This window comes from Mustela lutreola, chromosome 11, assembly GCF_030435805.1.
Source record: "Mustela lutreola isolate mMusLut2 chromosome 11, mMusLut2.pri, whole genome shotgun sequence".
In the NCBI taxonomy this organism is placed as follows: domain Eukaryota; kingdom Metazoa; phylum Chordata; class Mammalia; order Carnivora; family Mustelidae; genus Mustela; species Mustela lutreola.
In genome coordinates, this window is record NC_081300.1 from 88,710,353 (window position 1) to 88,738,310 (window position 27,958).

At 49.3% G+C, this 27,958-nt stretch overlaps 1 protein-coding gene across 3 annotated transcripts in view; it reads left to right on the forward strand.

The window, feature by feature from the left end:
* KSR2 (kinase suppressor of ras 2) overlaps positions 1-27,958 on the forward strand; it is a 416,470-nt gene that overhangs the window by 92,323 nt on the left and 296,189 nt on the right. For all 3 annotated transcript variants that reach the window (XM_059140070.1, XM_059140071.1, XM_059140072.1), the window contains one exon: positions 126-276. In XM_059140070.1, the coding sequence (XP_058996053.1) occupies positions 126-276 (151 nt within the window). The remainder of the gene's footprint in view (positions 1-125; positions 277-27,958) is intronic.

Sequence of the window (27,958 nt, forward strand, 5' to 3'; positions counted from 1 at the left end):
TGAGAGGCAAGCCCAGGCCTGTTCCCCCTAGCTACCGCTAGGCGGCAGTGTGGAGGCTCAGCCCGCTCTCCTCCCCTCTGGGCTCCTGAGATGTGTTCACCATACTTCTTTCTCCCCTGCTCTAGGAGATCACCCCCGGCCAGCTGAGTCTGGAGGACCTCTTGGAGATGACAGATGAGCAGGTGTGTGAGACCGTGGAGAAATACGGAGCCAACCGAGAGGAGTGTGCCCGTCTCAATGCCTCCCTGACCTGCCTGCGGAACGTCCACATGTCAGGTGAGCAGGCCTTGGGGACGGAGGCTCGTCCCCAACACGTCATCCTTGGATCCTCCAGATTTCTGCACCTGAGCTGCAGGCCAGGATGAGACAGTCAGCTTTGGTTGGGAAATACCAAATTCACCAAATTCCTCAAAGAGGGGAATTCCGAAGCCGGAGGGGGTGAAGGCAGCTCTTGGAAGCTTGTGCTCAAGGGAGTGCGGAGCTGGTAGGGCATTTGGTTCTGGATAATAATGGCCCAGATATGGAAATCCGGGAGTGCAGAGCTGGTCAGGGTACTGGTACCTTAGACATTCTTTTTTTTTTTTTTTTAAAGATTTTATTTATTTGACAGAGAGAGATCACAAGTGGACAGAGAGACACAAGCAGAGAGAGAGAGAGAGAGAGGACGAAGCAGGCTCCCTGCGGAGCAGAGAGCCCGATGTGGGACTCAATCCCAGGACCCTGAGATCATGACCCGAGCCGACGGCAGAGGCTTCAACCCACTGAGCCACCCAGGTTCCCCCGGTACCTTAGACATTCTTAAGTGCCTTTGCATGTTGGGTCCACATCCAGCTAACTTCTTATTTTCTTTACATAAATAATAGACTCTCAATGTAAAACAAAGCAGAGAATAGATAAACAAAAAGAAAAGAACTATCCAAGGCTCTGCCCTCTAGGGAACCTACCGTTGTCATTTTGGTAAAAAGTTTTGGTGTAAGTCTTCCAGACAGATGGGTATATGAGTCCTGTTTTTAAACAATATGATTACGATTATCCATGCACATTTTGAGATGCCCCCCCCCCCAATTAAATAACCTCTGTGACTTGTTTTATCAGTTTGGGATCCAAATTGTTAAAAAAAAATTCAGCTGAATGAGTTGGAGATCAGTTATGAATCTGCCGGTATCCCTTCCAGCACGCAGAGAAGTCGTTTTTATAGCCCGGAGGGTGAGGCATGGGAGTTATTAGCAAAATAAAAGAGAGGGTTGTTTCCTGAGAGGCTAAAACAATCTTAAGTTTGGGTTTGCTATCTTGTGAGGGTGAAAACTCCTTTTGGAGATTGTTTTGTTTTGTTTTGTTTTAGTAAGCCCCCGTGTGGGGCTTGAACTCACCCCCCTGAGATCAAGACCTCTGCGGAAATCAAGAGTTGGTCGCTTAAGCGACTGAACCAGCGTGTACCTTAGACACCAGAGGCTTGTTTTGTTTTGTTTTTCTTTTTCACATCATCTTTTTTTTGCTCTTTCCCATTCATCGCGCAAATCCCCATTTGCCGCTATTAGCTCCTCTTGAGTCTCCCTGCTTCTCTCTAGCCTCATGATCCCCCCACAAATTCTGGGGCCTTTGTAGCTGGAAGGGATCCGCTCTGCAAACTCGAGCTAAATCCGGTCCATCGGCATGGTTGTTTCGGTTTCCGCCACTAGGTGTCACTGTAGAACCTCAGTCTGGAGCAATGAGGCCGCTGCTTGGCCACAGAAGCCTTTGCTGGGTTCAGCATGGAACATTCAACAGGTATTTCCTGCCTGCTGTGTGCCAGCAGGGCTGGGATGTAGCAGGGAATGAAAGAGAGAACATATTTGAAACAGGTCATTGGCCCGAATCCCTGTGCACGCCCTCTGGTAGTCCTTCTTGCTGGCACATCCTTACCAAAGCTACGGTCATCCTCAGAAGGGACCCTGACTCAGAGGCTGTCGTCTCATTGAACGATGTTGGCAGCATCCCTGGGCTCAGTGATCTGGTGTCAGTACCATCCTCTCTCCTCCCAATCCCAGGTAGGACAAACAAAAATGCGGCCAGATAGTCCGGTGAACGTTACCAAGTAGCTTTCCAGAAAGTTTGTATCGATTTCTACCTCTGGCCTCTCCTCCACCCCCGCCCCATATAATGCTCGAGAGTGAGCACTGAGGTTAGGTTCTTTTTTTTTTTTTTTTTTTTTTTTAAAGATTTTATTTATTTATTTGACAGAGAGAAATCACAAGTAGGTAGAGAGGCAGGCAGAGAGAGAGAGGAGGAAGCAGGCTCCCTGCCGAGCAGAGAGCCCGATGCGGGACTCGATCCCAGGACCCTGAGATCATGACCTGAGCCGAAGGCAGCGGCTTAACCACTGAGCCACCCAGGCGCCCCTGAGGTTAGGTTCTTAATTGCTTTTCCGAGTTTATAGCCTCCCATCAGAGTTTGGTGAAGTTCTTCTAAGTGGAACTAGTCACCAGCTCTGCCCCAAACAGGTGTTTCTGTTCACCTTCCCGAGGCTGAGCACTCACCCTTGGTGACATCCTGGGCTGCGTGAAACCCTGCGAGGGCCTCTAATCTGCCGGTTTTCAGTTTTGGTCGAGATGCACAGAAATGAATCAGATTTACATGACAACTCTGTACACACACACCCCTATGCACATACGCACCTGAAATGAGTCTCGTGAAAGAAAGAATTGGCATCAAACTCATTCTTACTATATGTGGTATTTTGGATTCTTTTCTATTTCATTTCGTATCATTTACCCGACGCTGGTAATGACCCATCACTTTCAGGTCACACCTCAGTGGTTGTGAGCCGTGGTTTGAAAGACAGGGATCTCTTTGATCCTCATGGGGGAAAATTTTTCTCTCTCTACCCTTCTGGGTCCTTAGATGAGACCACCACCAGATGAACAAGAGAAAACAGAGGTTTGCTAACATGCATACCTCCTGTATTGTAGAAGAGCCTTGGGGAAACTGAGTCACTCTTCAGAGTAGCCCTAAGACATCATCTTAAATCACATCTCTAGCTAAAGTCAAAAGAGAGGGTTTTACACTCAGGGGGTGGGGGGAGGCCCTTATGGGCGGTGACCAGGAAAAGCACAATCAACAAGGGGAAGGTGGTTGTACAGAAATCTCTGCCTTCTCCACTGGTAGAAGTTTCTAGAGATTTAAGAGTCACCCTTCTGATACTGAGTTGGAGACCTCCTTATCCATGGAGGTTTCCCTTATCAATGTCAATGCCTTTTACAAAAGTACAACTTCTACTCGGGTACCAGAGCTTCCCCTCTGTCTGCTGTTTCTTCAAAATAATCAGCCTAAAATAGCCCTTCTGCCAAAGGAATGTATTCTGGGGTGGCAGATTCCACTCCCGTTCATCCTCCTGCCTCTACCGACCCTTCCTAGGCAGCTCAGATCCTGTCTACAATGTCCTGCTCTGTTTCCAGCCTTAGGGCCACTGGGACTTTGACAATGGTGGCCAAGTCCTGCACGTTTGTCAAAATCCTATGGCTCTTGGTGCTGAGGTCAGCATGGGGAAACACTCAACTCAGTGCCATGCATTAGGTCGCACAACCCAAGGTGTTGGAAGCAAAGAACTTTGTACGACTGTTTATAAAGAACGAGGCAGGGGGATGGCTGAGCACAGCCCCTCCCAACAGCAAAATCGGGGGACTTTTAAGCTGCCAGTGCGTGCGTATACACAGAGGTGCTTGGCAAAGGACAGTTCAGTCTAGAATTGGGGCAGAAGCTATCCTAAGGGGACAGGAGTCCAGCTCCTAGCTGGTTGAAGTCACAGACCACCCCGGGTCAGCTCGTCGGTGCTCTGCCTGCACTTAGTCCCGTGTTTTTGCGCTCAAAGGGGTTTAAATCCTGCAAAAATGACCAAAACACTGCCCAAGCGTGGGCAGTAGGTCAGTCTTAACTTCTGAAAAAGCACTGGGAGCTTTACTGAGGATTTATGGTCTCTGCTGTGGTCAGACTACGTCCTGGCTTGGGAGTGGTTGTTTTTTTTTTTATGTTCTTTTGTTCCCTGAAAACCATTAACTGCTCAGGTCCCCCCCCCCCTTTTTTTCCCTGCAATTTTAATGCATCCTGGGGAGTTCTCCGAAAAATGTGCTTGTGCGAATAGCGCCGGCCAGGCATTGCTCACAGACCTGCCGGGGTCCTCACATGACTTCTCTGATGTTAAGAAAGCTGCATCTCAGCTTCATTTTTCTGGGGACACCTAACTCTGTCTTGTCTACTCACCCAGCTCAGCTCCAAACTTCCCCAGAGTCATACTTTACTTCTGCTTTTCCTGTCTGCGGCGGGGCTGCTCACCACTTTTTTTTTTTTTTTTTTTTTGCTCACCACATTTTAATTTAAATTTTAACCTTTTGGGTGGAGTGATTTTTTTTTTTTTCTTTAAACAATGGGTGTCTGTCTCCTCACCAGACCATAAGCTGCAAAGGATCGGACCTCTTTCTGGTCATCGTTTTATTCCCAGGCCTGATATCAATATCTGATACACTGTAGGGACTCAGTAAACATTTCTGAATTAAAAGATTTTTTTTTAAGTTTTATTTTTTTTAAAGATTTTATTTATTTATTTGATAGACAGAGATCACAAGTAGGCAGAGAGGCAGGCAGAGAGAGAGGGGGAAGCAGGCTCCCCACTGAGCTGAGAGCCTGATGCGGGGCCCGATCCCAGGACCCTGGGACCATGACCTGAGCTAAGACAGGGGCTTAACCCACTGAGCCACCCAGGTGCCCCTGGATTAAAAGAATTTTTAAAAAAAGACTTAATTTGAGAGAGAGAGAGCACACAAGCAGGGGAATCAGCAGAAGGAGAGGGAGAAGCAGACTCCCCTCAAGCAGGGAGCCCAGTGCGGGGCCGGATCCCAGGAACCTGGGTTCATGACCCGAGCTGAAAGCAGATGCTTCACTGAGCCACCCAGGTGCCCCAATATTTCTGAATTAATGCACCTTTTTCCACATGTAGCCCGTACAAATCACCAGGGGCTTAAAGTACGTGGTCCTTCTCATGGGTTGCAGAGAAAGCTCAGGATTTGGCTTCCGTTTGGAGCCCCAACCGTTCCCACTTCCCCTTCAAGCCTTAACTGTTGACTAAGTCTGTTAGTTACATAGAATTTTCTGGATCAGGCATGCATTTCACATCTTGCTCTGGGCACCATGGTCTAGAATTCCCTTTCTCTTTGTTTTCCCGGTGAATCCCCTGCTTATCCTCAAGCCCAACCCCTGCCTCCAAGCCTCTGCACTTTGTTGAATGAATGAATGAACAAACAAATGAATGAATGCTCTGCCACCAGTTGACCATGTCTTACAGTGGTTGTCAGTTTCCTGGCCTTCCTCTCTCATCTGACTGTGACCTCCTGTGGGGCAGGTGCAGTTACAAGCCTAGCTTCTGACTCAGGGTTCCCCTGTTGAGGGAAGACTCAAGCTGTTTCATGTACTTGCTACTGATCTCCACCAGGGGGAAGCAGGGAGCCATCCTTTTAAATCTTCCCTCAAATATGATCTTTGGTTCCTAGAAGCTTCTAACTATCGTAGGAGCTGGATGATTCCATCATTTCCTGCCCTACACTTTAACCAAAAATGTTATCCCAAACTAGGGAACACAGTACTATCTTTCCCATGAGACTGGTTCTGAAGCGCCATCCCATATTTATTTGCCCTGGTAACCCCAGCTCTCATCTGGACAGCTGGTCTCTTGTACAGTGATGATGTCAGATATTTTAAATTCTGGTGTGGAGCGTCTGGGTGGCTTAGTCGGTGAAGCATCTGCCTTCGGCTCAGGTCATGATCCCAGGGTCCAGGGGTCCAGTCCCATGTCCTGCTCCCTGCGCAGCAGGGAGTCTGCGTCTCCCTCTGCCCCTCCCCCCTGCTTGGGATCTCTCCCTCTCTCTCAAATAAATAAAGGAAATCTTTACAAAAAATTCTGTTGCATACTGGTGACTCAAAGCATGTTTGTTAAACGACTGAAGGAATACAACTTGTGTGGAGAAACTCATGGAAGCAGACGGAGACAAGCAAGCTTTATGCCTGGAGGAAATGTGTGCTCTCTGCTTCTCTGTCTCCCTCTTAGAACATTGGGGCACCTTTATTTCAGACGTGTGACTCTAATCTTAGTGTTCTCCCTCGGTTTTGGGGATAGCCTTGTTTCCCAGTGTCCAAGAAGCCCCCAAGTTAGGAAGAAATGAACCCTTCTTCCGTTCTCAGAGCTTGTTAGATCAGCCTTAGTCCGAATCCAAAGAATCCTCAATTGTCCTTTCAACAAGTTCAGGGGACCCCAAAGCCATGATATCTTAACTTTTTCTTGTTATATCAGATGTGGCCTGAAACCAAAAAAATTTGTTTGTTCAACAAAATTTGTCGAATGCCTGCAGTATGTCAGGTACCGGTCTGATCTCTGAAAATGCATACTCAGACGCCTGTCCTCAGGGCTCTCCATTCTAGCGGGGGTGGGGCAGACAGACGATGTGTTATAATCATAGTAAATAAGTGCATTGTGAAGTATGTTAGAATAAGTGTGGTTGAGGGAAGAAAAAAGTGGAGCAGTCTCGGGGGATGGCAGTGGCCCCTGGGAATGGGGGGAGGTTGTCCTGCTAAATAGTGTGATCAGGGCAGGCCTCCGTCCTCTTCAGTTTTCCTTTCTGCTTTCTCCTTCTTAAGGCTTCACTGTTTGCTAACGGTATGAAATCTGGATAAACTCTGGTTCTGCCAAGTCCTGGGCCTGCCACCTCTCAGTGATGTGATTTTCAACATGGCATCTCACAGTTCTGAGCTTAGCTTCCTAAGCAGTAAGATGAAGATGATGATCATTTCTACCCATTGGTTGTTAGAAGGATTACAGGAGATGGTATAGGCAAAGCACAGGGCCTGACTTGGATTAGGTACATCATGAGTCTTACTGTTACTGTTACTGTCATGATCATCATTATCACTATCCCTACCCCCATCCTGCACTCGTCATCACCACCCTCGCCACTGAAGTTCTGTCACCATCACTACCACATCATCACCACCATCACCATCACTATCATTATCACCATCACCATCATCATCAACACCATCACCACCACCATCATCATCACCATCATCAACACCATCACCACCACCATCATCATCACCTCACCACCACCATCAACACCATCAACACCATCATCACCATCATTGTCACTGTTATTATCAGCACCATTCACACCATCACCATCACTACTGTCCACACCATTGCCATCATTATCATTATCATCATCACTATCAGCCTCACCACCACCGCCCACACCATCATCACCACCATCCATACCATCAACACCAACATCATCATCACCATCACTACCACCGTCAACACCATCAACACCAACATCATCATCACCCACATCACTACCACCATCATCACCATCACCACCACCATCATTGTCACCACCACCACCACAACCATCAACACCATCAACACCAATATCATCATCACCACCACCACCATCAACACCATCATCACCTATCACCACCACCATCCACACTGTCACTACCACCATCACTGTCACCACCACCACCACAACCATCAACACCATCAACACCAATATCATCACCATCACCACCACCATCATCAATACCAACATCATCACCACCACCACCATACACAACGTCACCACCACCATCATCATCCTCATCAACACCAACCTTGCCATAACCACCAACATCACCACAATCATCACCATCACCAGGGTCCTCTAGACTTTCTCTGACCTCAACTCTCTTCCCTCTACCTTCTTGCCATCATCTTCTCTTTTTCTCTCCAAAGGGCCCATGACCTTTAGTTTCCTAATCATGCTTCTCATTCTTTGTTTCTCTGATTTCCCTTCCCTCTAAGCCACTTTCTCCCTCAACATAACTTCTTCTTTAGAACCTATTCTCCCCACTCTGTTTGACTTGACTGTTCTCTAGGGGTGGCCCACTTTCCCCCTGACCAAGCATTTTTCCATGGCACCCATTTTCTCCATCATGGTCAGTACAGAGCCAAGGCCCTAGGGGTAAATGGATTGTTGGAGAAGAGTGTCTACCTGCCATTTGCTCCCTACCCCTCACTGTCCCTCCAGCCCCAGACTGGCGGCCTCAGGCCTGAAAACCACAGGCTCCCTCCTGGAACTTTCCTCCCTAGATCACAACTGCTTATCAAAGAAGACCCCAGGGGGACAAGACTCAGAAACCACAGTGCAGATGCTGTGCCTTTCCTTCTCTTCTGTTTCCTCTTGGTCCCTTCTCCTCTTGGGGGTTTGACTGTTTTGAGACCAATAATGGGCAGTCATTTGCATCTTCTCCTTCCCCAGAAAAAACCCAGGTCCCAGGTAATGGAAGGCCTTGCTTTTATCTTTCCTTCCTTCCTTTCGTATGCATTTATTTATCACTTATCATGCATTGGTATATATCAGGCACTGTGCTTGATTCCAGGGCCTGGGGACTTTCTCAGGGCTTCAGTGGGGAGCTGAGACCCAAAGCAGGAGGAGGAGTTCTCCTAATGACTGGGTTGGGGGTTTGTGGGGGGAGCATGCAGAAGTGCCTCTCTTGTCAGGAGATAGAGTGTAACGTGGGAGGCACAGACAGACCCGTGTGACTGTGAGCGCTGAGGAGGGCCGGCCTCTGCGGTGGACCTTGGCACGGAGCTGCCATCGAGGGGTGTGGAGCAGAAGATGCATGGGTCGCTGTCCTGTTTGTAAGCAAGCCCTCCGGCTGCGGCATGTGGGGGAGGGGTGGCTCCCAGCGAGTTGCCAGGAGGTGCAGGAGGAGGCTTGGACAGGCACACGTTGCAGCACTGTGGATCTCAAAGATCAAGAAAGAATTCTCCGGATGCCGTAGGGGGCAACTTAGTAAGTTTCCTTAAGGAGCATGGGGACAGGGCCCGTGGGCAGAGAAAGTGGCCCCTTTGGTTGTATGAAGCTGATTATGTGCTTTGTGCTCGAGGGGGAAGGGACACGCCAGAGGTGGATCATAAATGTCTTTGAATTTCTGCTCACGAAACTACTTTCCCAGGATGTTTCTCGGGCTTATCATTGAGCTTGACATTAAGCCGTGCACAGGCAGTCAGGAGGCCCTTGAAGAATGTAGCAACCAGCACGTCTTTGATCCATATCGCAGCTCTGCAGGCTGTAGGCCAGCCTTCTGGGCTAAAGAAGAACATGTTTCTGCTTCTGTCCCTCCTCCCGGGGGCCGGAGAGGAGGCCAGGGTGCCAAGAGCAGGCAGGTAGCCCCAGACCCCGGGGGCCTCTCAGGGCCTTCGGCCAGGCGCTCTCCGGCTCCTCCTGCCTGGCCGGGGGACACTGGCAGCCAGGAGAAAGGACAGGGTGCAGAATGGCCCCGAAATAGCCTCGAAGCCCAGGCTCGCTCGAGCGCACGCACTCTCTCTCTCTCTCCTTCCTTGTTGGGGTATTCAGCGCAGCCCACTAGAGCCCTGCCTTCACGGCAGCCTTCCTTTGACTAGAACAAAGAGTAAGAGCTGTCTTGATTGCCCTATTGTTCCAGCTGCTTCTAACTTTGGGAAGACTGGGTAGGGCGAGGGAGAGCAGGGCCCCTCCCAAAGCCTGCAGGGTCTGGTATGTTCCAGCGCTGAGGTCCTCTCTTCCCATCTTGGTACACTCTCCAGCCCCGAGCTGTGGGTTCTCAGGAATCCCTTCCACACACGGAGCGCCATGTTGGGTCTCTCCGTGGCAAGTGATAGAAACTTAATGCAACCTTACCAACGCCTCATTCGTTCACTCCGTGAGCAACGATCTGACTTCCTGTCTCGGTCACCATGGGGGACGGGGACACAGTGAGAGCTGGACATGCTTTCAGCTCCCATGGACCTTGTATTCTAGACCTGCGCTGCCCAGTTGAGCGGCCGCTAGATTCATGTGATACCCATGAAAATGAAATAAGATAAAAAATTCACTTCGTCCGTCTTACCAGCTTCCTTTCTAGTGGTCCATGGTTGCATGGGGCTAGTGGGTACCCTATGGGAAAAGCAGAATCCTGGGACATTCCCATCACCGCAGAAGGTTCTATTAGATGGTGCCACTCTAGACTACGTTGAGAAAAATGATAAGAAAAATGACAAATGGTGATCAGCTTTATGCGGAGAATTAAAATATGGTGACAGGGGAGTGACTGGGTATCTCTCTTTGATGGGATGGTCGCAGTGGGGGTGTCATTCAGAGTTTACCAGTAAAGCAGACCCAGGAGGATAAATGTATTAAGAGATTAGGGCGGGGATCGCCTTATTGTTGGGGAGGGTGGGCCCGCCCATCGGGAAGAGCCGGCTGCCTTTGTTCTGCTCTTAATGCTTTTTGAAGGATTGAATCAGGCCCCTCCAGATTATGGAGGGTAATCCTCCTGATTTAAAGTCAGCTGATTAGGGACTTTAATCACATCTACAAAATACCTGTAAAGCAATCCACAGATTAATGCTGGATGGAGTACCTGGGGACTCCGGCTTAGCCACGTCAGACCATCCCAGCGGGCATCTCTGAGAAGGTGACATTTAAACTAAGCCTTGAATAACAAGAAGGTTTACGTAGCCATGAGAAGAGCGGGGAGAGCGCCTTCTGAGGAGAGCAAGTGGGTCATGCCAGTCTCCAGAGCTTTCTGAAGAAGCCGAAAGAAGGCTCTCAGAGCTGAACCATGGCGCGTGCTCTGGTGATTCTTTGCTGGGTGACAGCTGACTCCAAAACAACCACTGCTTTGTTTTTTCTCGTGATTGTCAGTGTTGCCTGGGCTCAGCAGGGTCGATCCTTGGTACCACGCATTATGGCTTGACTGGGCTGGAACATTCAAGATGGCGCACGTACACGGAGGGCGGTTGGCACTGGCTGTTGAGGGAGAGCTCAGTTCAGGCTGTCTGCGGGGGCACCCACATACTGCCTTTCCATGTGGCTTGGGTTTCTTATAGCAAGAATAAGCGTTGTAAGAGGGAGAAAGGGGAAGCTGTCAGGTATCTCAGAAGCTAGTTCTGGAACAGGTACAGTGTTCCTTCTGCTGGGAACTGTATCAGTGAGGGTCAGTTGGAGGGGAGAACCGCTGTGAGTATAAGGGGAAAATGAATTTATCCTAGGTGTACAGACCTTATACAACTGAAGGAAGAACTGGGGAAGCAGAAGTTCATAAGGGGAGACTGAGGACTCGGAGAAAGGTCTCTAACCTGCCCTGATGTGGGTAAGCCAGCCTGGGTTGTTGGAATCCTCTGGAAGCCAGCATGTCCATCTGTTGCAGGGAAACCAAGAAGAGGGACTAGAGGAGACGCTCATGGAAGGTGGTTGTTTCTTTGGAGCTGTTGCTTCTGTGGGTTTGCAGGGACGAGTCTGGTGTTGGATTTGAGGTCCGTGTGGTCACCAAGGCCCACCGTCAGGATGAGAAGTTGGCCCCAGAGTGGGAATGACGATGGAGAAGCCAGACCAGCACCTCTGCATCTGTCCCCTGTTGTCCCTAACCCACGTCTCAGAGCCGCATAGCTCTGCTTCCTGCATGTCCCAAATTTTGTACGTTGGACAGCTCTAACCTGGGACTCTACAGAGACAGGATTTTGGAAACACAGGTGCCCGAATCTCGCCAGGCTGACAACACACTAGTATAGATCAGGGAGCGGGGGCAGCAGGATGGCAGGTCAGGGGAGCGCAGCCAGACAGGACCAGCTTCTCGGGGGGCCTCAGGACCATGGCAAGAAGCTCGGGTTTCTTTGAAGCAGAGTAGGAGGCTGTCGGAGGGGTTTTAAGAAGGGAATTGTCTTGATTTGATTTCATTCGACTCTTAAGGGTGAACGGAGCTGGTTTGAGGCAAGTTTCCGTCCATTGGTCAATCTCCCTTCTTCCTTCTTCATGCCTTTGTCCTGCCTCCCTTGGGCTTGGCCTCAACTCTCCCTGTTTAGCTGGAGCTAAAATGGTAGTATCTTCCTTCGGCGCTGTTGCCAGAAAAGAAATGAGTTAATCAATAAACGCTTAGCCTGATGTCTGACAGATTGCATGCCTAGGACATGGCTGGCTCTGATTATCTTTATTATTATTTTTTTAAGTCAGTCCCCCCAACCCCCATCCTGCCCCTGGCCTTTGCCTTATAGCCGGGGAAGCAGAAGCCCTGCTGAGAAACTGGTCCAGGGCTTCATCTGCTCTTCCCGATATAGCTGCTACTTTTCTTTTCTTGCTGGCCACCTTTGGCCCCTCTCTTAAACCCCTGTGCCACTTCATGCGGTCAGCTCTGGCTTTTGTAGGAATCCCCCAGTGAGAACAAAGGGAACCTGGCTCCTGGCTGGCCTCTCTGATCTGAGCCATGGTCCTCCCTGTCTGAATTCCCTGCACCTGGGAGGTAACAGAGCAGAAGAATTGGTCACAGAACTGAGACTGAACTTGAACTGTGTAGTCGGCAGGGGCTGCACTGTTTGATTATCGTGGGTTCTGTGTCCACTAAACCGGATGAGCAGAAATCGGACCAAAACTGACGGTTCCATTTGAGAATCAGACCCCAGCTCCTTCCCCCAGGCTCCCGGTTGGTCCATCTTCAGATGTCTTCATTAGCTTATCACACCAGCTACCCTGACCTAATTGCTTTTCTTGAAAAGCCTGCCCTCAGGGCCTTTGCACATTCCTTTCTGCCTGGAATGTTGTCGGTGGCTGGTTCCTTGTCATTTTGGTCTCTGTTGAAATGCCGCCTTCCCAGAGCATCCCACGTCCACCTCAGACACTCATAATCCCATTATGCTGTTTATTTCCTTCATGGTTCCTATTTGTTTATTTATTGGTTTGTTTCTCTACTCCTTGCCAGAACAGTGGATCTCAAAGCTGAATGTCCACCAGAATCCCCAGTAGGGCTCTCGGACTTTCTGTTTCAGCTGGTCTGGGGACGCACCCAGGCACCCATATATTTTTTTTTTAAGGTTTTATTTATTTATATGACACAGAGAGAGAGACCGCAAGAGAGGGAACACAAGCCTCAGAAGAGGGAGAGGGAGAAGCAGGCTTCCCGATGAGCAGGGAGCCCTATGTGGGACTTGATCCCAGAACCCTGGGATCATGACCTGAGCTGAAGGCAGACACTTAACCATCTGAGCCACCCAGGCACCCCAGGCACCTGTATTTTTAAGAAGTTCCCGTTTCTGCTGCTGCCACGGGTCTAGGGACACCACTTTGAGAACTACTGTGACAGCACAGTTCCAGAGCCTGGCTCAGAACTGTCGAGTAGAAAGTAGTCGCTGAGCGATTAAGTGATTGATGGTGGCCCATGATCATAGTAAGAGCAGATACCGCTTGGGTTCTTACTGAGAGCAATGATGTGCCGGTTAATTGACCAGCCGCCCTGGCTCATTTAACGCTTTCAACAACCTCATGAGGTTTAAATGCTTATTTTTTCTATTTACTGGTAAGAAAACTGAAGCCCAGAGAGGTAGCCTCCTTGGCCAGGGTCACCCAGGAGTGTGTCAGAGCCAGGGCTGGAAGCCCGGCTGTGGGTGGGGACGGCTTTCTCCTTAACCTTGGCAGGGGGCGTCCATATATTTCCATTCTCTCAGCTGGAGTGCTCAGCCCTCTGTGGGGCTCACAGGGGTGGAGCAGCTGAAACCAGAAACAAGAGAAAAAGACATTTTTTTTAGAGCATGTATGTCAATACTAAATGACAAGCGCATTGCACATTCACAGAGCACGTTCAGTTGTAAGAAGCCCCCGGGCTGCAGATGATCCCGTTCGATCCTCACGGACGTGTGGGTGGTGGGCCGACCGGGGTGAACACCCATTTCACAGGTGGGAAAACTGAGGCCAGCAGAAGGCCACTCCGACTTGCTGCAGAGCCGGAGTTGGAACAGCAGCACCTGTTCCTGCCGCTCGGCGCCGAGCCCCTTCTACTGTAGGGTATTTGGGAATGCTGATGGGGGGCCACATAGCCCCTCCAGGTCAAATCCCAGAGCTGCAGAGCTGGGACATTGCCCTGAGGTGGGTGTGGAGGGTCAGAAGTCCCTGGAGCCTCGCAGCCCTGGGAGGGCCCCCCTTCTCCCAGCAAGGCTTTCTGCCCTATTCTTAGCACTGGTCCTGGGAGAGAGTGGGTTTCTGATCCTTGGCTAAGTGATTATATGTGAAAAGTGCAGTTAATGTAGGGAGGGTAGGGGGAGTGGAGAGGAGTGTTCTCAGGTGGTGGTATTATTTGGAACCAAATTTGCCCCCCCCCCCCCGCACCCGCTCCGCCTGACCCCCCACCCCCCAACGACCCGCAAATGCCTCAGTACTCTGACACAGCATTACTGGAAACAAGGAGATAGTTCCAGTTCATTACAGTTAGGTTTTGCACTCAGGTGGCCTTTTGTGTTGTTCAGTTATTTTCCAGAATACCGACAGAGTCTTGTATGACAAGCGCTCCAGCTACTGTCTAGGGAAGGGGGAAGAAAAGGCACTGGATTTTTGTTTGTTTTTGTTTTGTCTTGTTTTTTTAAGAGTCTATGTATTTAATTTGGGAGAGAGACAGTGCGAAAGAGCGAGGCGGGGAAGGGGCGGAGGGAGGGAGAGAACTCTCATGCAGGCGTCCCGCTGAAAGAGAGGCTGACACCGCGGGGTCCCAGGACCCTGAGATCACAACCTGAGTTGAAACCAAGGGTTGAATGCTTAACCGACTGAGCCCTACAGATGCCCCCCAAATGGCACAGTTTTGACCAAATTTTCAGGTTACCTAGTTTTTATTTATTTTTAATTTTTTAAAAAAGATTATTTATTTATTTGTTTGACAGAGAGAGAGAGAGAGAGAGAGAGAGAGATCACAAGTAGGCAGAGAGGCAGACAGAGGGAGGAGGAGAAGCAGGCTCCCCGCTGAGCAGAGAGCCCAATGCGGGGCTCGATCCCAGGACCCTGAGATCATGACCCGAACCCAAGGCAGAGGCTTAACCCACTGAACCACCCAGGTGCCCCTTCAGGTTACCTAGTGTTTTAAAAACGGATACATAGAAGACAATTCTAGAAGGAGATACACTTGGATACTCAGCATAGTTGTCTTAGATGGGGGTGATTATTATTTCTCTTATGCTTGTCTGCATTTTCTGTCTTTCTGGGCAAGATACAAGTAGTTGTATAACTTCAAAGAAAAACAAAATCGAAGGGAAGAAACTACTCGAATCTGTCTTTCTTGCCATACGTTCCTCTCGGCTGCTGGTGCCTGGTGGGGCTCAATGTTCGGACCCTACAGACTTTGATGATTTCATCTACTTATTAAACCCCACTTCTTCTTCTTCTTCTTCTTCTTCTTCTTCTTCTTCTTCTTCTTCTTCTTCTTCTTCTTCTTCTTCTTCTTTTAAAGATTTTATTTATTTATTTGAGAGAGAGAGAGAATGAGTGAGCGAGAGAGAGAGAAGAGAGAGAATGAGCTGGGGAGGGGCAGAGAAACAGACTCTGCACTGAGCAGGAAGCCTAAAGAGGCACTTGATCCCAGGATTCTGGGATCGTGACCTAGGCCAAAGGCAGACATTTAACTGACTGAGCCACCCAGGCATCCTGTTCCTTGCATCTGTTCAAAAGAGAAAACCTCCTGCCTGCCTGTTTTGAAGTAAACCTTCCCATGGCTTAGCAACTCCTAATGATGCTTTGAGCAAGACACAGCTTAAATGCCACCACTGCCAGGAAGCCTGCCTTGATTGCCCCTGATCTCATCTTGACAGTTATCTCGCAGTTGTTTTGATATAGAAACCTCCCAGATCAGATGATAGATTGCTAACATCACAGGCACCATCTCTTAGTAACAACAAAAATAATAACATATTAAAAGCATACTGTGTATCAGGTATTATCCTAATTTTAAGGAAACTTCACTTACGCTTCAGAACTTCCCCCAGACAGGGACACCTGGGTGGCTCAGTCAGTTGGGCATCCTACTCTTGGTTTTGGATCAGGTGGTGATCTCGGGGTCGTGATCCCAAGGTCATGAGATCGAGCCCGGCATCAGATCCCATGCTTAGCAGGGGGTCTGCTTGGGATTCTCTTCCTCTCCCTCTGCCTCTCTCCCTGCTTGCACGCGTGTGCACGCTCTGTCTCTCTAAAATAAATAAATTAATTAAAAAAAAAAAAAAGGAACTTCCCCAGGCGATAGGGACTCTTAGTCCCCATCAATTTTCAGTTTTCAGATGATAGAAAAAAGTCACGGGGCAGGGGGGATATAAGTGACCCCAGGTCACACAGCAGTGGCCAGGACCTGAGTCCACCGGCCACACTGGCCACACAGCCATACGGCTTCTTTAGTTTTCTGTGACGTACTCATCATGGTGGCAAAAGTGTCATCGAATGAATTAACAAACAAATGAACTGTCATAATTTAATCATGGGAACTGTGCCCTTGGAGCGGAGGGTGGAAGCATTTTTAGATTTGCCCTAGGAGAGAGAAGTGAGCAGAAGACAGTTTCTGTCTCTATGTCAGTGACAGGCTCACGGGGTAGAGAGATGAGCAGATAATAAGAGAGCGTTCTCTCTAAAACGGAGGTGCGCCAACAGCCCACGGCCAAATTCTGCCCTCTGTCTGCTTTTGTAAATAAAGCTTTATTGGAACACCGCCGTGTCCATTCGTTTATGCATTGTCCATGGCTGTTTTCATCCTACAGGAGCGGCGCTGAGCAATATGGCAGGGTATGGCCGAGAAAGCCTAAAATATTCACTCTCTGACTTTTTACAGAAAGAGTTTGGTCATCCTTGCTGCAAAAGAGCAGGCGAGAGATGAGTGTCTCCTCAAACAAAGGCATGCGTGGTCAAAACCAGATGAGATCTCAGGCTGATGTAAAGAGGGAAGAGGGGAATAAGTAAGCAGAGAGGTCCCGGGGGACAAGAGGGTGTTGTCCCTGGTGATCTCAGTCCTAAGAGTGAATTACTATTTGCACAGTGGTACGGCGTGTACAGGGAGCTGCTGATTTTTTATTCCTTACAATACTGTGTGCTTAAGGGAAGGAATAAAGAGCCCGTCTAGAGAGGTTAAGTAACTTGCCCAGGGTCACACAGCTAGGACATGATGGAGCCTGCCTGGCCTCAAACCCATGCCGGTCTCATCCAGAGGATTCACTTTCATCTCGCAGTGTCCTGTGTGCTGACCTTTCTGGTCTGTCCCCGCCAGACTGTGGGTTCTCTGGGGGGTGGGGGGGGCGGGGACCACAGCCCCTTATCTCTGGAGTTGCCGTGCAACTAGTATTTTGCGAAGCGACCCACTACCCCAGTGGGGTTCTGAGCATGGGGCTGCCTCAGGCTCCCCATCTCCCTCCTGACTTCACCTCTCACTTAAAAAAGGAAACTCCAAATGGCCGCCCTTCCCCCAGCCACCCGAGGACCTGTTGCCACCTCCAGCCTCCGCGTCAGCCCCGTCCTTGGGCACAGAGCTCAGTTTAGTTCTATCATCTGATCACTTTCTTTCTTTAGCGCTTTTGTTTTTTCCCTTCGCTGTCTGGTACTTTGTGGAGGAGAAAGGAGGCGGACAGGCTTGGTAATCGGATACGGGGACGCCCTCAGTGACTGAGGCTGACATTGTTTTTCAAGCTCTCCCTTCTAGACGCCTTCCGCCTTCATGGTCATGGAGGGTGGAGGGGTTGAGAGGCAGGGCTGGAGTTTTGCTTTATAAACCCTAGCAGTTAGCGTCCAGATGCCGGTGGGCTGCAAACCCCTGGATACTTTTTCTTCCCTCTGTTTATTGCCCTGGACGCACCATGCCACCCTGGGCCACTTTGTGCCGATGATTCCTGATGGCCGCCAGGAGGCGCTGTCTGATAATCTTCCTTCTGCTCAGCTTTTTCTTGTTACACAGCCTCTAAGCAGGCTTGGGGTTCCTGCCCACCTCCAGTTGGCTCAGATGGGGGTCTTGCCACCACTCACCTCCCTGCGAGGCTCATGTCATTGTCGCTCGCTCGCTGGTCTCCCCGCCAGGCTGCAAGACCAATTAAGAGAAGAAAACGAGAAACCTTGAATAGCAGGCTCCAGATAGTAGCGGGCAGAGATGCAAAGGCAGCTCAGAGAGACTGTGGCTTCCTTTCTTCGGGAGACATCGTGAAAGAGCTTGGGGCCAGACTTGGGGTGACTCCTGTGGCAGGAGCCTTCCCGGAGGAAAGGCTAAGAAGAGAAGCAGCCAGATTTAAAATCGGCATCTTCCCCTTTGCACGAGCCCGCCACGGGGGCACATACATAAGAGACACAGCCGTTGGCATGGGAGACCCCAGGCGGCAGGGAACCCGGTCCAGCCCCTTCTCCCATCAGAGCCTGTCTTTGAAACAGACATCAAAGTTCCTAACCATTTGGTGTCATCACGAGGAATAAGAGAGATGATGTACGCTTTCGCCTCTGTCTGGGTCTGCTTCCCCCTGTGCGAGCAGGACCTTTCTTTAGTTCTTTTGGCTGGAATGAGTTGGAAATCCTACGACCCAAATGAATGGGCTGAGTCAAAGGTTTCTCTCCCTGTTCTCCTGTTCTGCTTCCAGCCTCCTTTGGGAAGGCAGGTTCCTCGGGAGCTGAATGGCCATGGGGCCCTAGAGCTGGTGCGGCCGAGGCTGTGATGGGTGGGGGCAGCTGAGGGTTTTGCCAGTACTTGGGTGGAGCCCCTGAATTGGACGGAGCTGGTGCTCCATGGAGTGGGGGCTTTGCAACCTTCTTAGTATCTTGGAGCAGAAAAAAAAAGGTAACAATCACAGTCTTCCTTTAACATATTTGGAAGGTTGGAGAAATTCCCATTGTCTTTTATGGAACCACGGGACTATATTTATCCCCCCAAAGTGAGCAAGCTTCTAGACTTCGGGGCTTTTAGGCAGGGGATCTGTGGGTTTACATGTGGCCCTTCCTCACTGAGCACGGCCTCGAGGCTTAGGGGGTGGGGGAGCCGTGCTTAAGAATGTAATCATTATCTGTTGATAACATTGGACCTCACCAGATCTCAGGCCCCCCAGAAGGAGATCTTGGCAATCATAACATGGACAGGGCTGGGTCGGGGTTTTGTTGACGTTTGGGGATGGATAATTCTTCATGGCGTGTGCTGTCCATGCGTTTGGTGGCACCTGTAGCCTCTAACCACCAGATGTCAGTAGCATCCCTCCAACCCCCCCCCCACCCCCCCAATTCAGCTGTGAAATCAAACATGCCTCTAGACCTTGTCAAAGGTTCCCGGTTGAACACCACTGCCTTGATGATGTTCTGGCTCGGATGATGACAACTTAAGTATTCTGAGGCCAGATGAAAGCCAGGAGATTTTACGGACTGAGGGTCTGTAAACGCACAGAAAACCATAATTGAGTTGAGAGTTGGGCTTTAGCTTATCAAGCCCAGAGCAAGGTTTTCCCAGGGGCTCTTAGTCACAGTTACAGGAACCAGATGAAAGCTAGGAGTTTTGATGTGGCTTCTTCCCTCGCACATGCGCGCGTGCAAAAACACACACACATACACACACACACACACACACACAATCTCCCCCTCTCATCCCAGGGACCTTGTTACAACTTGAGTTTTGCAGGTAAACAGCTCCCGATCATCTTTTTCCTTGAGGAAAGATTCTGTGAAAGGGGACAAGAGCGGACATTGTTCTGGGGTTGGGGGTGGGGGGAGGCCGGATGCCTGGATTAGCCCTGCCCCGACTTCTCCGGCTCTAGGAGTCTGGACTAGCCACATGGCCTGGCTGAGCCTGGTGTCCTGGTCTGTAAGATGCTCGGGGGGCAGGAAGGATGGTCAATAAAATCCTTCCCCAGTGATTCCACCCATGTCTGATGTTTGACTTTCTCCTCTGGCAGGCAAAATGACAGCAATAACCAGGTCACCGCCCTCGTAGATAGCTCTCCGGCTCTCACAGTGTCTCTAGTTGGTATTACGGTTCATTATGATTGTATGAAGCTCCCATATCAACTGGTGGCATCTTCTCCGGATTCTTTGAACATAAGAAACTACTCTGCACCTTTGCTCGTTTCTGCTTGCAGCAGAGGCTGTGGGCCTCCTCCTGCTTCCTAGTCTCGCTCAGATGCTGCAGGAAGAACTCAACCCACGATAGTAGTATGACCTTTTGTCACAGACGGGGAAGCATGGGGGGAAGGTGAGAGGGCACAGGGGGAAGACCCGAATGTAGCCAAGCGAGCTCAGGGGCACTTTCTAGAGGAAGGACGGGCTACGTTTGGTTCCAAGGGGACGGGCTGTGTTTGGACTCCTTGCTTGCTTCTTGGGCTAATGATTTTGTTTTCTTGCCCTCCAAATGCTGACTCTCAAATCTGCTGGATGTGCTTTCTTTCAAATGATCACAGCTCAAAAATTCTCCCTGCCCGGCCCCCTGCAATATCTTTCTGGACTTGCTTTTTTTCTTTCAATATCTTCTTGGACCATTTTGTGTTGTAAAAGCTGTCTGTACACTTTCAGTGCTGAAGCCCGTAACATACACATTCTGGGGGAAGGCATGCCTATCTCTTTTCTTTGTTTCTTTCAAAAGAAGGTAATATGCAGAGAAAATGCCAGAACATTACCCAACTACATCCGATTTCCTTTGGTCCTTGTACCAAAGACCAGAAGACAAAAGAGGAATTTAAGTGGGATTCCTTATAACCCCTGACCCTGGGCTTTATTCAGCAGTGCCCTTCGGGTTCCTGGTTCAAGCCACTTCTATGACAAGACACTGAAATTTGGGCACACGGACATTACGACAGCAGGCTAAGGCCAGATGTGTTGGAGTGGAGGAGAGCAGGGGTTTCTCTATGAAGGGAGGGCTTGGTGTCTTGTGGATTTTTCCAAATATTCATGGTGCTAAATGCATGTGGAAAAGAGGTTTTTACCCCTTCCCTGCCTTTGTGACGGTAGACCCATTGTGTGTGGGGACTGTCCAAGTGTGGCCTCCTTTTATGCTTATCAAGACTCTGTAAGGTTGGGGCTGCCCTGTTGTCGTTAAAAAGGGAGGAGGCGGTCTTCAGAGAGGAGGGTGGATTTGCACGAGGAGGCACAGCTTAGACAAGTCATGAAGTCAGCCTCACCCTTGGGGGTTTGGAGGGTGACCGCTGCTTTACACCACACCCCGAGGCTCTGAAGGCGAGAAAGGAGGGGGATGGCACTTACTGAGAACCAAGGTGCTCTGCAGAAGTCACCCGAGGTCTGGTGACAGAAAGCCCGTGGACCTCACCGCATGGCCATGGCTTTGGGGGACATGAGCCATTGAGTGGCGGCGATTTGCTGGCCCATGTCCAGGTCATGCTGGTGGGGAGTCTGAGGCCCTGTGAGTAGACGGTACCAGAGCCACTCAGCAGGTGGATCTGGAGGGAGAGGTGACATCAGGGGTCAAGGTCTGCAGGAGAGTCCTGCCTTGGATTTCAGGCAGCTGCCGCCCTGACCTTGGATCTGTAGTCACAAAACAAGCACCATCCCACTAAGTGCTGGCTTTGCTGCACATGGTCCTTGTCTCAGACTCTGGGCTCCTGCCCCTGACCTGCTTGGAACCTTGGGAAGTCTGTTGGCTCCTCCAGCCCTTGGTGTCCCCATCTGCATGGTGGGGATGAGGCTGGGCATTTGTGTGAGGCTTCAGAGGAAGGACTGTGTGAGCAGGGACTGCCTGAGAGTTAGCAAGCTGGAGAAGGAGTGACCAAGCAGGCAGGGGATGCAGCTGAGCAGGGACAAAGGTCAGTGTGGACACCACTGGCCACCTGCTCTGTGGGTTTAATGGCTCCGGGGGGCCCCAGAATGTCCCTGGCTCTCTCTGACCCACCAGCCTCCTCGCAGACTGGGGCTGTGGGCTCAGTGTCCTGGGGTGGGGGAAACAGCTCAGGGTAGAGGATCCTGGACTTTGTCCTGAAACTTGCCTCGGATCCCTTGTGCTGGCTTCCTGGCTCACAAAGGAAGTCACATCGCTCAAGCTCTCTGGTTTCTCCTTTTAAAAAAGAGGATCAAAATTCTTGTTTTCCTTTCCTGCTGGATCCTTGGTGAGGGCAGAGCAGGGTGAGGTCCCAAACGTGCTTTGGCAGCTGTCCAGTGCTGAGAATTGGAGGGGCCATGACAGGTGGCTCTGTAGCCTCAAAGTCATCGGGGCCATTAGGAAAGAAGACACAGGGTCTCTCTGGGTTGAAATAAAGTCCTTGAGCCTCTAATTGCCAGGGAGCCATTGAGAGAGGTGGTGGCAGCCAACACACAGTGATATTTTAGTGTGCAGTTCACGTGTGTGTACTCAGCTCTAACCAGCATTTATTGAACACCTACTGTATTCCCAGCCTCATGTGAGAGATTCCCCCTGCTTTGTGGCCCTGGAAGAGTCTCTGATCTCTCTGTGACATCAATTTTGGTGTGGAAATTTGGTAGTCCTCTCTTTCTGCTTCTCAGCTTGCTGTGAGGATGAAATGAGATCGAATATGCAAGGCACAGTGGCTGGCACAGACTTATCCAGCTGCTGGATAGCTGGTCCTTGTTGCTGTTATGATGGAGCTAAATTATGGCTACTGTTCAGTGTCTTCACCCGTCTGATCTTATTTAATGCTTCCGGCAGTCCTGTAAGGGTGACTTGCCTTCTCTTTCGATGCCATTTCATTTTTGCACGCTGTCTTCCGTGTGAATTAAGTGCCTGGCGTTCACGGCCCCAATTTATAGACGAAGAAAGAAATACAGCCGCCAAAGCCACGTGCTGCGATCTCAGGAAGGCGGAGAAGAGGGGTCCCTTGCCTGCCTCTAGTGAGATGCCCCAGGTGGATGTGATGCTTGCCACCCAAGGAAAGACAAAGCCAGTGTTGGTGGAGAGAGATTGTCAGCCCAAAAGTAAGAGGAGCTACGAAAGGAGCTACAAAACGACCCCAACTTTCTTTCCAAGTGCATTTGTTGGGAAGGGAAAGAAAGAGCAAAACAGAACAAGTTCTGTCTGGGCAGATGTGATTTAACATGGCCAGGGGCATGTTGACAATAATACCAGGGAGTTTCTTGCTCTGGGGCAAATATTTGGAGTTTTCATGCTCCGCCGGTTCCCCTAGAGACAGGAGGAAGTTGGATTTGGGGACATGTCACATCTCTTTTCTTTTACAGTCAAGAAATCTATTTATTTAATTAAATTTCCTTCGAGTTCGGTTTTTCCCTTGAGCTAATTTTCTCTTCTGTTTTGTTTCTTTCCTAAGCCATCGGTCAGGGCAGAATTTATCAATGGGAATGACAGTATTGGTCATAACGGAAAAACATGGTAATAAAACCCACATGACACCCATATCCTCTGTCATCTGAAGTCTGTGAAGTCAACTTTGTCTCTTCGGAGGACTCTGTCATTAGCTCGTAGTTTATTTAGATCTTATTTTCATGGCCACCTCAAGCTTGAGGTCTCAGGGAATTCCAAGAAAATCTTTTTGATCATCCAGAAACTATTCAGGCTTTCTTTGGAGCCGGCAGACCCTCCTTCCTTCTCTCCTTCTGTCCTCTTCCTGCCAGGCCTAGATCTCTTCGAAAGAGAATGACCTGCTAAGGATGAGCCTATCTTCTTTATGCCACTTTGAGTTGTATTAAATAATCCAATTTATTAATGAAATAATCGAATCCATGGGTTGACAAACTGTGACCTGCAGGCTGAATCTGGTCAGTTACCTGCTTTTTAAAATGAACTTTTATTGGGATGAAGCCATACCTGCTCACTTATGTGGAGACTGAGGCTGCTTTTACTCTGTAAGGGCAGAGCTAAGTTGCAACAGAGGCCATTTGGCTCCCAAGTTGAAATGATTGCTGTCTTGTCCTATACAGAGAGCGTCTCCCAGCCTTTGTTCTAGTCCATGGCTGTGATCCACTATGGTGTTTCTGCTTCTGATGCTTGTAAACAAGGAGGCTCTTTGACTTACTCATTCATCACGCATTTAGGAAACACTTTTCTTTGTGCCAAGTTCCATGTTACATACAAGGAGTATTACTTGTCTTTGAGGAATTATTGCAAATCAGTAGGGCAGAGGACCGTCTTGACTGCAGTGGTGACTTAAAGGAGGAGGCAGGCAATGCTTCAGAGGTTGAGTACAGGAGAGAGCTGGGGAAGCCTTCATGGAGGAGGGGACATTTGAGATGGGTATAAAAATGGGAAGTTACCTGAAAGCTGGGGGGCCATGACCTCCCAGGTATGGGAATATCCTGCAGTGAGGTGTGTAGCTGTGATGAAACAAGACCAGCTCAGGAAGTGGATGTCAACCTGGAGGAGGGTTTGGGGGATGAGGGAGGGAGGTTGGGTTAGCGACATAGAGGGGCCACGTGAGGAGCATTCTATGAACAGGAGTGATGACTTCCTGTGTTGATTCCATGGTGATTAGCTCCAAACCACAGCTTAGGGGCAGTTGATGGGATTCATTAGATGGGGGAGGGGTGCACCCCAAGGTCACTTCGTCTGCAGGTAGCTTTGGAGCTGACCAATCTGGATTCAGGTTGGCTTTCCACTTTTATACCCATCTCAAATGTCTCAGAGGTCTCCCAAGGCCCTTCAGAATGACTTCTTTTTGGAATTTTCTCCTTGCCTTCTGAGGCCAATGGAAATGTTAGCACTAGAATTATCCAAGGCACAGTTTCTGCTATCACAATGGAGTGCAGATGGCAGTGAGGAGACTGGCCCGGGGAAAAGGACGTGCAGTCTGGTGCCTTCCATAGAATGTCTGGACAAGTTCCAGAGGGACAGCAATGTGGTCTGGATTCTGGATGCCCTTTGAGGGCTTGAGGTCAGTGCTGAGAGGTCCCAGAGCTGGCAAGATTGGAATTAGTTGACCTTGGATGCTGACTGTCCTTGTAACTCAGGATAGCTTGACCATAAGGGTGGATGCACGGTTTGCACATTTGCTTTGATAATGAGGTTTGGAGGAGATTTGTGCTTCCTCATCTGTGAAATAGGGATACTTGTAACATTCACTTCTTGGGGTTCTTTTAAGAATTCAGTGAATTGCAGTATATAAAGCAAATGCTTGGTATATAGTAAGCATTCGGTAATGTGGTTTAGTAATTAAATAACTGTCCAGGGAAGCGTTTTCTAAATGATATTAGGGGTTTTACTTAAAAAAAAAAAAAAAAAACACTCAAACAGGTTTCTTTCCTGTAGGGCTGCTTGGTATAATTTGTACTTTGCTGTGTGCTATGATTTTACTTAGAACAGCATGATTCCACTTGGACTTGGCTCTGGCTTTCTGGTTCCCCTGTGCATATGTTGAGACAAGAATCTTATGAAGCAGGCTTTGGGAAATGCTGTTTAAGGAAACTGTTGGTATTGGGGATACTTCCTGAGGACTTCCTCTGTGCCAGGCACTGTGCTAGGCTCAGGGAACACAAGAGTGAACACAGACCTGGCCTCATGGACTTTGGTGATAGCTCCTAGAGTTAACACAAGAGTCCTGAGCTGCTCTGCTCCTCAGGGTTCAGGTCTGTAAAATGGGAACAGTATGAACAGTATGAACACCAGCTGCATATTATCTCACTAGGAGGATGTTGGAGAGATCATATGAGATTCTGGCTTGGGGAGGGGTTAATCAAACTGGGCTGTGGGAGGGTCATACGTAAGCATAACGCAGGAGCTAAGAGCATAGACCCTGCATCCATCGGCTGAGGTTAGAGAATGAACTCTGCCACCTACCAGCTGTGGGGCCTTGTGCAAGTACCTTAACCTCTCTGCACCTCTATCTTTCCTTCTATGAAATGAGGAGATGACTTCTAGTACCTCACGGGGTTGTTATGAGGAAAGGGCTTTGTAAGTATTATGATAACATTAATAACAGCCAACGTTGACCCACAGTGACACAATCCACGGATTCTCTAATTTACTGCTCGCTATGAGTTTATGTGATAAATATTATTTATTTATTTATTTTTAAAAGATTTTATGTATTTGACAGAGAGAGACAGCGAGAAAGGGAACACAAGCAGGGGTAGTGGGAGAGGGAGAAGCAGGCTTCCTGCTGAGCAGAGAGCCCGATGAGGGACTCGATCCCAGGACCCTGATAACATGACCTGAGCCAACGGCAGAAGCTTAACCCACTGGGCCACCCAGATGCCCCTGTGATAAGTATTATTATCATCCCTATTTAACAGATGAGAAAACTGAGGCTTATAGTTAAGCCATCGCCAGGGGTACATAAATAAGAAACTAAGCCTTAAAGCTGGTTAACAGACTCCAGTGTCTGGGATCTTAATTATGCCTTGCCCTTTCTCTCGTTCACAAATACAGAGGTTGATTCTCTTTCTTCCTCCTCTAGGCTTTGTAACGACTGCTTGAAGTCACAAGTAGAGTTCAGGGCTCCTGAGAACAGATCTGTAAAATAGAGAGCTACTTTCCCTAAGAAAATGGGAGCCCTGATACTTTAATCAGTTCTGTGTGTGTGTGTGTGTGTGTGTATTTTTAAAAAGATCTTGCCAAATGCTAATACCTGCTTCTGCTAATGTCAGGTAGTGATTCATAGAGGTCACCCTTTAGATTTTATGTGTCTCTCGCTTGTCATCTGAATATTTTTTGAGAGTGGGGTGCTTGACTCCTTCACTAGGAGGCAGTGTATTTTAAAAATGCTTTTGTTATTGTTGTTTGTTTGCCTATTAGAGTGGGGTTTTTTTTCCCCCTCCTTGTCTCTTAAAATTTCCCTTTTTCCTCCTTCCCGGTGCCTGGTAGCCTGACCCTACCTTGCTTATTTATGACAGGAAAGCAGAAGCAGTCTAATGTCAGCCCCCCAGGGATGGGATGTTCCCACAGCTCTAGCTAAGGCTGCAGAGGAGAATTGCCATGGCCTTTGCAGAGAGAGAATTTAAGTCCTTTAGCACCTGGAGGGGTTGTGCATCTTCTTTGTGAACACTGTGGTCTTTGTCAGCGGGTGGCTGAGCACAGGTAGAGGGAGACCAGGTCAAGGGGGCAAGTGTTCTGAGCATAAGTTGAAAGGGAGCGGGGTGCATTCATTTATTTAATCATTTATCCATTCTCCCTCCCTCAGCCACTCTTCTTTCTTCTGTCCTCTCCTTTGCTCCATCCACCCATCCATCCATATACCCAGTTATCTACCTATCCATCCATATATCCATCCACATCCACCCATCCATCCATCCATTCATCCATCCATCCATCCATCCCTCCATATATCCATCCATTCACCTATCCATCCATCCATCCGTCCATCCATCCATCCATCATCATCCGTCCGTCTGTCCATCCATCTGTCCGTCCATCCATCCATCCATCCATCTGTCCATCCATCCATCATCCGTCCGTCCATCCATCCATCCATCATCCACCCATCCATCCCTCCATATATCCATCCATTCACCTATCCATCCATCCATCCATCCATCCGTCCATCCGTCCATCCATCCGTCCATCCATCCATCCGTCCATCCATCCATCCATACATCCATCCATCATTCATCCGTCTGTCCGTCCATCCATCCATCCATCTGTCCGTCCATCCATCCATCCATCTGTCCGTCCATCCATCCATCCATCATCCATCCGTCCGTCCATCCATCCGTCCATCCATCCATCCATCATCCATCCATCCATCCATCCATCCATTCATATATCCATCCATTCATCCATCCATCCATCCATCCATCCATCCATCCGACCATCCATCCACACATCCACTCACTTATCCACTCATCCATCCAAACATTCATCCATCCATCCATCCACATGTCTCTCCATCCATCCATTCATCCCCCCAACCCCCCAACCCACCCCCCTACCTCTCTATTTACTCACCCGCCCATCTTCCATCCACCCACTCATCTACCTCTTTGCCCACCTCTGCATTCACCTGCTCATCCATTTGTCTCCCCTCATCTATTTTCTGGGCACAGAGTCTCTTTTATGCACCAGGTGCTCTGCTGAGTGCTGGAGATTTAGAAATTATGAATGAGGTCCCTGCACTTGAGGACCAAACTGTCTAATGAGGGAGGCCAACCATTAAACAAAGAAATGAGATGATTTGTAAACCTGATAAACACTTCAAAGAAAGTAGTGAGAGAGCCAGGTTAGGTAGAGTAGTCAGAGAAGGTCTGTCTGAGGAAGTAACCCTTGAACCGAGCTTTGAAGAATGTGAAGG